Below are 12,435 nucleotides of genomic sequence, written 5' to 3' on the forward strand. Positions count from 1 at the left end.
TGTACTTAGGTATATACAATTGTTAAATTATACTTACTGGGCTTGATTGATGGCCATTCTTCACGTTCAAACCGAACATCTTCAAATTCGATTTTCAAATAAGACAAGAGAAACCTGATAGGCTCTGCCAGGGCAGGAAAATTGAAGTAAGTGAGTTTGTATGCTGCCATTTCTTCTGCTGAAATTCTATTTATTAATTTCAAAATTAGTCTTAGTTTTTGACTATACTCAGTGATATTTGTACGTAATTTACGCAAATTAGTCAGAGTACAATTAATTGAAAAATACTTACAAGAAAAAAAGTTTGAATATTAAGTTGACGAACGGATATCGAAGAAAAAACTGTGATCACTACTGTGTGGTTGGACTGTAATTATTACAATAATTCTGTAACTATGTCCAGCTGCTCTTTCATATACTGCCAGTGGATGAGCAAAAACACATAATATTATACCACGGGCTCCTATAATAATCAAACCCACTAGTCGAGTATTTTGGCTGTTATATGTATTGTCAGTTATTTTTTTTATTTAGACTAACCGGTTAGACGAGTACACAATTTTCAAGGTTTTTCGCGTTTATCCTGTGTTAGTATTTTCATGGATGATGGTTATTGGTGCAAAATCGGAACATTTTATTTCTAACATAATTTTTAAAAATATTGTTTATTATAGGTTATTCGTGGTCATAATTAATTAATATAACAACACTTGACCACTTGAAGAGTTTTCAGTTTCCACGAATCTTTCGTGTTGCAGCCGGATCTAAAAAATAATTATAAATTTAAAAAATATTGAAAAAAAAACCAAAAACCTTCTCCTTTAGAAACATAAAAATGTTTTTACAGCTATATGCATGCGAGAAACTACTAGAACGATTTCAATAAAAATTGTATCAATAGATTCTGTAGTATCGTGAATAATAATATTATATGTTGTGGCCTATACTGCTGAGTTTTAATTGAGATCAATAAAAAATATAGATACCTTGTATTAAGCTTTTAATACAATTACAAATTAAAATGTGTAGCAATACAAAATATTAGTAGTTAACACTAGGTTCAGATAATAAGTAATAACTAGGTAATAAAATAACACTTAGTATAATTTAACGATTAGTGATTAAGTAGAATGTAAATATAAGTTAAACTTTATACCAATATTATTAATATCACATCTAATATCTATCGTATAATTGGTGTTAGAATAATATGTTTAGACAGAAAAAAGGTCAGTGGGGGTGATCGTGTGACTCGATTTCCACCATACATTAGTGTTTGATAAAGGTACTTACAATGTTGTTTGTTCATTTATTGTGTACCTACGTCCAAAGTTTGTGCTACACGACAATTGTTTGAGATATTGAGGGTATTTCCAGCTTCTTTTAAACAGTTTTTAATAATCTATATGTATTATTCTAGATTACTAGAGGTACTCGATGCTTAAAGTGACATAATTACGTGAACTTATGCAAACTAAAATGAATTACATAGTTTTATAAGGTACTTCATTTTATTTCTGTTCATTTTTGCATGGTGCGAAATCAGGTTGTACAATTAGTGTTGAAAAAACCTTAATTAATCAATCAATCACATAATGAATAATAATCAATTACCTATTATTAAAATGGACTTAAAATTATGATGTTGTGTACAGGCATAGAACCCTATAATGTTCAATTTCGTAACTGGGTTTTTAATAAGTAGTTATTATTAATTTGTTTTATTAAAATATGTTGTATAAAAGGTTTATTTATAAATATATGTATAAGTATAATATATCTATTAGATTTTTCATATTCATCATAAGGTTACAATACAAATTTTAAGCAAAATAATACACAATTTACTTGTTATTATATTCCTAAAAATCAAAACTATTATTTTTATATTTCGTAAATCATAAACGTTATCAACTGCGAATCAAACTGTAAAATTTACCAATCGTTGTGACCTGCTAATCTAGCTTTTTTCGATAAATAACGGCATAATATGGCTGTTGATTGATTCAATATTTTACCATCGATTTCTAAAATTGAGACTTAACCTCTTTAAAACAAATAAAGTAAATCCAAATTATACAATACATTTTTTAAATATATACTAAGTATACCGTATACTGTATATGTTTATAATATTAAACAAAGTGTCAACATACATAAATTAACTTTATTTTATAAATCGAACGAATAAAAAAAAATGTTTTCAATTATTATTGTATAAATGGCAAATTGCATTTGGCCACAACAGAAGTCATTCAATATTTATTGTGGCTGGAAAAAAAAGGTTTGACAACACAATGTAACATTTATAATTTATTATTATTCAATGTAATATTTAATAATAGACAAATTAGTTTTTTCTTACGTCTTGATGTAGACTCTACACTTTTAAAGTAATAGAAAATTGTTATTGTGTTCGTTCTATTTTAGCTGTTATTTTTTTTTTTTTTAAATATATTATCATACTTATATTAACATAATAAAGTACATAATAAAGATAAAATCAATAACGACTGGCTACTACATTAAATTTTAAATTAATATTCAACTTTTTACTAACTTCTAAAAATTAATTGATGTATGCATTTAAATATTTATAATTGTTTTATTTTGCATTACTTATGACAATCGAATAACTGTCCATATAGCTTTAATTATGTCAACTAACGAAATGTAAGTATTTATTTGATAATGCTTAATAACTTACTAGGTTTGATTGATGGTCATAATCGATTTCCAAAGAAGACAAAAGCCAACTGATCTGGCCTGGATTCTGCCAGTGAAGGGAAATTGAAGAACGCTAGTTTGTAAATAGACGTTTTCCTGTTTGAATTAATTTTGAAATTGTTTTTACTAATTTTGTTCAATTTGATTGAATATTTATTTTTAATAAAATATCTTGGAGTAGCAAGTAATTGATTCTCAATGGTAGTATTCAAGCGTAGTTTGAAAAAAAAAACGGAAAACGATTAATTTTAAAATGCAATTAATTGGAAAATACTTCCAGTAAAAACCTTTCAATATTAGTATGTCCAACGAATGATTTTTAAAAACAACGGTAAACAATACTGTGTCGCTGGACAGTAATAATTATTCAATAATTTTGTTACTATGTTCAATGTTCAATAATTGTTGTACATACTGCAAGATGCTAAGAATTAAAACATAATACACTACCTGTTGGCTGTTACAAATCATTAAACCTACTAGTTACTTATGGCCGTTGTTTGTATGACTGTATTGTTCTGTACCATCATAGACTTTTATTTGAAATAGCTTCAAATATATTATTATAATATTTTATATCAATAAGAATGTTTCGACATTCTTCTCTGAGGCCCCTGCAAACTCTATTCATTTTTCATCAAATCGACCTTAGCGACTGACAAAAATTTAAGTACTTCTAGTTTTTCGATTTAAAAAATGTAAAGATGTTTTAATCGGTCAACAAGTCTACTTTGCATCGGTTGGACCATATATTTTATATTTTTTATATTTTTGAAGATGTTCAATACTAAAAATTTATAAATTAATAAAATGTAAAAAATGTATTCTCGTCAAGAATTTTTCTAAAATTGAAAAAGTGCTCCGACCGATGCAAAGTAAACTTGTTTACCAACACAAACATTTTTACATTTTTTAAATCGAACCACTAGAAGTACCTTAATTTTTGTCAGTGCGACGGCTATTTCACGTCCATAAATTGGTTTTGAATATTTTGATCTAGACATTGAATGACTTGTGCGTGTGCTTGCGTGCGACCATAAATCAGATAAGAAATAACAATGTATTGTAAATTGATGCGATTTGCGGGTGATGGTAGGGGAGTATACACACACTAATTATCATTTACTACACACACAAGGACGATCAGTAATCGAAGGAACGAAATAATTGCCTAAACACAACTCCTTAAAAATGACACATTTGCAGGGGCCTTAAGTATAATATTATACATATCATGTATCTGTATTGCATATACGTCGCGCCGTGTAAATCACAATTACCGAAGAAAATGGTAGATGAACATAATATTTTTCTATAATCACTGACCAATTGAAAATGCTGTGGACATACATACACGAGCAATGCATACATTTGTTTGTCGGATATATTGACCACAGTAAATGGTCTATTGTATCGACTGTGGTAAAATTCGGTTACCATGGTTCAAATTGATGTGGTTTAATGGTATATTTTTGAGTGGGTAACCACTATATACTTCGTCATCCATCTGTCAACATTACAGTCAGTCTTAAAAAAAAACTCTGTCTTCAACAGACAGTGACTGTTCACATATATCTTAGGAAGAAACTAGAAGTTTACTAATTTGATACAAAAAATCACTATCAATATCGAAGATTAGAACAAATATTCTGCTCCAAAACGTAATGGTAATTACTAGACACATAAAAACACACTGACCCATCATTGTAAAACTATAAAACCAATATATTTCCTACTACTCTCAAAATGAAAAACTACAAATAAACAAGTTTACGACATTTTTTGTTCTTGTTTTTACAAAGAAATCGACTCCAACTGTCTACTTGAAACAATTTTACTCCAATGATTCTTCGTCATTTTTAATAATTTTTATATTAGATATTATAAAAATATAATATAAGAACATAAGATGAACACTTATGAAGAATAACCCCTCAAGTTATTTTCTGTTTGGACATAAGTAAACTGAAGTTGTACTTAAAGTCTTAAACTGATCGGATTTAAAATATGAATGATTGAAATTATATAGCAGTAATTCAAGTGCAATAAATAAATGTTACACAATTTTTATTGTATAAAAACATACAGTATTGTACATATAATTTACTTATTATTCAACACAATTTCGATATTATTCCGGGGTGACATTATTTATTCTAATACCTAAAGACCTTTATTGAAATACTGAATTTTTTAGCATACTGCAGCTAATGTAACCAATCAGCTAAAATGTATGAGTACAATAAAATAAAATACATTATTATATTAATACATTACAACCAAAAAATCAAAAAAAATTAATATGAAAAACCTAAATCATGTATAATCCGGTCAAAGTAAACATTTAACTTCGGAATAATTTACATAGAGCTGAAAATTGGTACCCACATTAAGTACCTTTTCGCAAATAAAATCTCAACAATCATCATCGATCCTACTGCCGTTAAATTTTTTATTCATGGTCAAAGGTCACAAAATAGGTTTTTTTTTCGTTTATCTCTTAAACTTCAAGTGTTTTACGGAAAAACAGCGAAGACAAAATTTGTAGATCGAGTAATTTTCCAAAAAAATTGTATCTTTATATTTTTATCTAAAAATAATACTTCATGATTTCAAAAACTATGAATGCTCGGACTTGGTATATATGAATAATAGTAATCGTTGGTGGATATTGTGGCTATCTGTGTCACTCACACATGAAAATATAAATAATATGATTCTCAATATCACAGTTTTAATATAGTGTACCAATAGGCGAGCCATATTATAATAAATAGTTAAAATAAAAATAAATAATACTATAGCGTCTAATGCATCTCACAGTTTTAAGAACCTATATCTATATTCTATATAGTATCTTATCATTACCTTTAATTATCCATAACAACGGCGACGGCAAGAGCGAGTAGATAAATATTAAAGAGCGAGTAGATAAATATTATTGATTAATGTTATTTAACAATGATCGTGTATTTTCGTTCTCCTGTTTGGACATCGTCAACAACGTGCGCATTACTGTTGCAAATTTGTGTGTCGTGAACATTTAGTAGTTATAATAGTACAATTTTTTTTTTTGCTGGTTGAGTTTGAACTAAGTAGTTTACAAAAATGTCACAAGTTTGCTTCATTTGTAATAAACATTTGAATGAAAGTGAAACAGTTGTTGTTGAACGCGGAATTAAAACTTTGATTGATTCAAGTGTTGAAAAAAAATACATTTTGAATATTTGAAAGACAAATATAATCTGGGACCATCCGTGTGCTGTGTCGTAAAATGTACACTCGTAAAAGTGGTATTTCTAGAGCTAAAAGACAAAGAGAGACAGAAGCTAGGACATCTACGAACAGCCTACCACCTCATATAGAATGCTATCAGATGAGTCAATTTTTTGTTTTACGACATGTTGCTTAAAGTGTTGATAAAGTCAGCGAAGAGACTGCGGAAAAAAATCACATCGCTGACTAATATATAGAGTTGATACACTTTCGTTTAAAGCTTTTATCGAAGGTAGCTGAGAATCGTTCAGATGCTTTAGCAAAAGCTGTTTTAGCACGTATACAGTATGAATATGATGTAATTGCTGCTGAGGCTAGAAACCATAATGGTTGTTATCATTCATATTTTTTGAGGACTTTTAGATTTAGTAAAATAGGTCTTCCTGAAGATAATAATGTAAGTGACATCAAGTAAATCGATAAGTAATTCGATAGAAGAAATATTTTTAAATGTTGAGAATAATGATGATCGTCATTTTTCTATGCAAGAGATAAAAGCTATTTGCAAAAATAAAGTTCCAGAAAATAAAATAAAACGACCAAAAAAAAAGATTAAAGTTAAAATAGGGTAGTAGGATTATTGAGAAACAATACAGCTTAATAATCATCTGTTTTATTGACACTCGTAACATGTGTTGAACACAATTTGGCATGCTGATAAAAAAAAAATGTAAATGAAAAACGATTTAGGCTATTATATACTGCTACAGCAATTCTCCGAGAAGATATTCCATCTGTCGTATGCAACACTAAAAATCTTTGAAAATATCAATAGTGAAATTCCGGAATCGTTGACTAATTTTTTAGAGGTGTTAATTTAAAAAAATAAACGACATAAATTGGAATATTTGAAAAAAATATGTACAACTGTATGCCACTATATTAAGGCTGCCATTTGTCCTATATCATTCATTTCAAGATTTGAATTGGGCCTTTCGGTGTTTTTAATATCATTGTCGAAGAAGAATTTAAAGATTATTATTAATTATTATAAGACAATTTATAAAATCTTTAAATTTACCTATTGTATTTAGTTTATAATAAAGAGTTCAAAGTTAAAAAATTATGGATAATATTATGAAGATAAACAATTTTTAATTTTAGAAATCACGAAAAGTCATGAATTATCACTTTTAGGTAAAGATGGGTAGGTACTTTTTTTTAGAAAATTACTGGATCTACAAATTAATTGTGTCTAAGTTTTTTTTAAAGAAAACTCTTAAAGTTTAACAGATAAATTAAGGCAGCCTGTTTTGTGACTCTGACCTTGAATAAAAAATTTAGCAGTATTAGGATCGATGGAGACTTCTGAGATATTATTTGTGATAAGACACCTATGAGGACTGTACCAATTTCCAGGTGAATTATTCCGAAGTTCATATTTTTTCTCATTTCATAACGAATTACCCGAGTAAAAAGACAAAAATTACAATATCGTTAATATGCCTCTGTTAAATTATTTTAAATTCCTTGGGTAAAATCAATTTTACTATTGACATATCAGAACAACCAGTAATCCCAAAGTTAGTTATCATTAAAAACATAACATAGAAATGCAGGTATTTTGGCAATCCACGATTTAATTTGAGGTATGTATTTAAGATATTGTTTTTTATGTTCTTGTAATTTTGGAAGACCGTCTAGTAGGTTCACTTTTACCGTGAAGTTTAAATAATTTGTCACAAATTATAAATCAGCCCATCACAACTGCAGAAATTAATAGAATATATAAACATAATTAGTATTAATGAAACTATGGAAATAATAATAAGTTATGGAAAAAATATACTAATTTGTATAACAAATACAATTTAATTAACATGACGATGAAGCCTATTTAATATATAAATGTGAAATTAGTCTTTTACTTTTGGCTAATCTCAGAAATTACATGGCTGATTTCTATAAAGTAAAGTTAAATCAATAAATTCCACGAGACTCTGAAAATGTTTTAGCTACTTTTTCAACCCTTTTAGGGAAGTTTAGAAAGTAATTTGAATCATTTTTGAAAATATACCAAGTGTTTTATATCTTATTATCCACAGGTGGATTGTCTATTTAGGTCATGTTAGTTCACAAACTAAGGTACATGGATGCCAATTTGCCAGTGAACTTAGGTATAGATACAATGAAAACGAGTTGATAATATAGAGTATTTTATGTTTACTCATTTTTTCCTGGAAAAGTTGTACAACTTGTGCTTTATAAACCTCAATTTATGAATACATAACATAAATAATAACTAATAAATGTAAATATATATTGATATATTAAGATTTCCTTGAAATTATGTTGTTGCGCGCATATAATATTGAAGTGTACAATGTTAACTTTCGTTTAAGGTTTTTACTAGGCATTTGGATATTATTAATTTTTTACATTAAAATATCTTATTACAGAATTGTTCCACTATATATAAGATATGATTGGAAAATGTTTACTATTTTTAGTCAGTAAATTTATATTTTTGAGTTCTAGTTGGCCAATGGTCAATATTATGTCAAGTAATAGGTCTTGTAATTGGTCATAAATCAAGCAATTTATGTATCTATACAGTAGTCTTTAGATTCGTAGATATTTAAATTAGCATTACATTTCCACTTACAAAGTATCCGTCATTTTCACCCAAATTAATTTTAAATTTGTCAATATACAACGGAATAGTTTCGTTCATTAAAGTTAAATATTTTTCGGCTTCAGATTTTTCATTTTTATCAAACGCTTGAGATGAAATATTTTGAAACAAGTATACAATTTACATATTATTATATTTTTGAGAAAATTATTATTTTTATTTTACCCTTTCGAAAATCATTAAAGTTATATACTAATAAGTAAAGATTACCGATTATCGCTACCGGCTAATCCAGCTTTTTTTGATAAATAACGGCATATTATGGCTGATGTTTGATTCAATATTTTACCATCGATTTCTAAAATTGGTACAAGACGAAATGGCACCAAAATTACCCGAAATTATTGTTGTTATTTTTCATTTGATATAATGTCAAAACAAATGTATTCTGCTCTAGAGCATTTATTTTGTAATTATTTATGTAACAGAGTTATACAAATGTTGAGACACAATTAATTAAGTAATAAGTATTCATTTTAAGTCACCATAATCAATTTGAATATTATAAAACAATGAATAGGTTGGCACATGATGACATTATGCAAAATAATTCTTAATACCGATGAGGCTTTGTCTTAACACATATTTTCAAATATTAAAAATAGGTATCGTTAAAACAAATATAAATATTTTTCACATTAAATCATACCTAAAATGTTATTCTATAATTGTTATTTGGTAATTTAATAATGATAAATTATTGTTAATACGAACTTAATAACAAATATATTTCTTATGGTCGTCAACTGACCAACAAAAAATTGGGCACTTACTTATATTTTACATTACATAATTTAGACTTAAGTATAAAACTATTTTATTTTTCATTAATAACCACATTTGAATAACCATCTAAAACCAGATTCACAGCTACGTCGTGTACCGTATTCTGCAAGCCTTGGTAAGTGGCAACTATAATGTGGTTATAATTGGTAACTATATTAATTAAAAAGTTGAGCTGTCAACTATTCAATTCTTGGTATATTTGGTTGCAACTTGTTTATTACATGATATCGAAAAAGTAACGCCAATCACAATGCAATTTTATCGTAACGACACGACACTCGACGTAGCGGGGAATTCAACTTAACCCCCAGTGACACGCTTGAATGGTTGGATGGTTGTTTTCAACTATTTGGTGTATATATTGTGGTAACGTGTTAACCACACGGTTTAAACGGAATACGGAGTCAGTGTAATAGCGAATTTAGAGTTAAAAGCCATAATAATGACTAGAGTACGGATTATGAAGGCATTTGCCTTTTTTTTCTATTGCTCTAAAACGAAGCTATATCAGCTACAAATTCGATTTATACTGCTATACTACTATGCACGACATTTTATTTTGCTTTTTTTTGCTTTTTTTGCGTTTTTTGAATATTTATGCTTTTTTGGGCATTTTTGGTACATTTTTCAAAATGTGTTCTAAATAAACGTATTTGAAATGTTAATTTTTATTTTATTGTAAAATAATGTGTTTTCCAATATCGTATATTGTATATGGCTGGCTCAATCGATTTTATCTCGTTATGTTATGTCTCGGTATGTTTATCGATGTAATTTAAATACGTATATAGCTTATTGAATATAGTAGATTATTTTATCTTGAAACGACAATAAACACAAAAATATGCTTTTGCTCTGGAAATTATCTACTCAGAATTACAGTTTAGTTTTCGTTGCAACACCGTATACCTAGTTCGTTATTCTTACCGATAGTCACTTACAAAATGCCAAAAATTATTAATTGTAGTGCTCGTCTTCGAAATTTTGTAAAAGAATTTGGTGAAGACATTTTTTCTTGTGACAATGCTGTACTTTTTTGCAAAGTATGTGGTGTTAAAGTATCTGCCGAAAAAAAATATAATATTCAACAACATATCGCTAGAGGTAAACATATCCAGCAGCTAAATATTAGAAATCAACAAGAAAAACCAAAATCTCAGCTTCTAGTCACAGGTATGTCAATGAAGTCATCATTCAACGAAGAACTGTGTAATGTTTTTTTGTCCGCAAATATCCCTCTCACTAAATTAAATATACCAACATTTCGCGATTTTCTGCATAAACATACAAAACAAATTATTCCTGACGAGTCTACGCTTCGAAAAAACTATATAGATCAATGCTATACAAATACTATTATTAAAATTAGAGATTACGTCAGGAACAAAAATGTATGGGTGTCAATAGATGAGACTACTGACGTTGAGGGGCGATATGTCGCCAATGTTATAATTGGTACATTGGAAGTAGACAATCCTGGAAAAATATTCCTACTTAACTCAGAGGTGTTAGAGAAAGCCAACCACTCTACTATATCTAAATTATTTGACAGATCTCTTTTTATATTATGGCCTGAAGGCATACTTCATGACAACGTTTTACTTTTTGTGTCGGATGCAGCACCATATATGGTAAAATCAGGAAAATCTTTACAAGTTCTTTACTCAAAAATGGTGCATATAACTTGTTTGGCACATGGCCTACACAGAGTGGCAGAACAGATCAGAATACATTTTCCAGAAATTAATAGTTTAATATCAAATATTAAAAAAGTTTTTTTAAAAGCTCCATACCGTATAAATTTGTTTAAGAATTTGGCTCCGGGTATTCCTCTACCTCCAGAACCAATTATTACTCGTTGGGGCACTTGGTTAAATGCCGTAAACTATTATTGTGAACATTTTCTACATATCAAAAATGTTATACTTCAATTGGACTCAGATGATGCACTGGCTATTAAAAACGCTAAAAAATTAGTCGAAAACCCAGAAATTGAAGAAAATTTAATCTACATAAAAAGTAATTTTGGATTTTTGGCTACTGAAATTACACGTTTAGAAACATCTGGGATGCTATTATCAGAATCCGTGTGTTGTATAGAAAAGGTTAAACAACAAATTAAACAAGCTTTGGGAAAAACGGGAGAAACGGTTACAAAAAAACTTGATGATGTACTAAACAAAAATTCGGGATTTAAAATTCTTACCATAATATCAAATATTCTAAAAGGCGAAAAAGTATCAAGAGAGGAACTTCCTGAAGACTTAACATGTGATGATTTAATACATTACAAATTTGCTCCTATTACATCTGTTGACGTCGAACGTAGTTTTTCAAAATACAAGCATATATTGTCCGATCGTCGTAGAAAATTTTTATTTGAAAACTTGAAAAAAGTTTTGATTGTCCAATGCAACTCCCATGATATAGGTAAAAAAAATCATTTCATAACTATTATTTAATTTATTTTTTATAAATTATCTTAAATAGAATAAATTCAATTTACAGATTAAAAATTGTGGAAGAATGAAAACTCGGAGAAGCAGGGTTGTTAATAAGTTTATTATAATACCTTTTTTTTTTAAATAATTTTAATACTTTTTTTGTGATAAATTTTTTTTAAAAACCTATTTTTAATGCTTTTTTTAAAGCTTTTTTGGAAGATTTAGACAGCTTTATTGCTTTTTTTTTAGTGCTTTATTTTAGTTTTTTATTGCTTTAAAATCCGTACTCTAATAATGACCAATAGTATAGCGTGTAGTTCGGATTATACTTGGTAGTTGGTTGACACTAAGACAGCGCATTATTGTTATTAATCGCTTACACCTGTAGCTGCAACACCTGTTTAACATAGACCACTAAGATATAATACATTAATATGATTATAATAATATGATCAAATTATAATATTCGAAGAAAAGCTTTAAAGCGACCTTTGAAGCCAGACCAGACTTGTAAGGATATTACACCGATATTATACTGTATGAAACTACTCAGATAAGAATTTAAGA

The 12,435-nt window shown here is 28.2% G+C and overlaps 1 protein-coding gene, 1 long non-coding RNA gene and 1 pseudogene across 3 annotated transcripts in view; 1 reads left to right on the forward strand and 2 right to left on the reverse strand.

Moving 5' to 3' along the window:
• The window catches only part of LOC111036099, a 14,716-nt gene extending 14,538 nt beyond the window's left edge, over nucleotides 1-178 (forward strand). Inside the window, exon 2 of the long non-coding RNA XR_002604725.1 lies at nucleotides 10-178. This is a non-coding gene — a long non-coding RNA (uncharacterized LOC111036099). The remainder of the gene's footprint in view (nucleotides 1-9) is intronic.
• LOC111036096 (glutathione S-transferase-like) overlaps nucleotides 1-457 on the reverse strand; it is a 2,452-nt gene extending 1,995 nt beyond the window's left edge. Inside the window, exons 1-2 of one of the 2 annotated variants that reach the window (XM_022317998.1) lie at nucleotides 293-457; nucleotides 38-178 (exon numbers count right to left, since the gene is read on the reverse strand). In XM_022317998.1, the coding sequence (XP_022173690.1) occupies nucleotides 38-170 (133 nt within the window). In that variant the 5' untranslated portion in view covers nucleotides 171-178; nucleotides 293-457. Of the gene's footprint in view, nucleotides 1-37; nucleotides 187-292 lie in introns of both variants that reach the window. The other variant, XM_022317997.1, reaches the window with a different exon arrangement.
• A 7,070-nt stretch (nucleotides 458-7,527) lies between these two features.
• Nucleotides 7,528-8,967, reverse strand: LOC111036100 (annotated as a pseudogene).
• Between the last annotated feature and the right edge of the window lie 3,468 nt (nucleotides 8,968-12,435).

Source organism: Myzus persicae, unplaced genomic scaffold, assembly GCF_001856785.1.
Source record: "Myzus persicae strain clone G006 unplaced genomic scaffold, MPER_G0061.0, whole genome shotgun sequence".
Lineage (NCBI taxonomy): Eukaryota > Metazoa > Arthropoda > Insecta > Hemiptera > Aphididae > Myzus > Myzus persicae.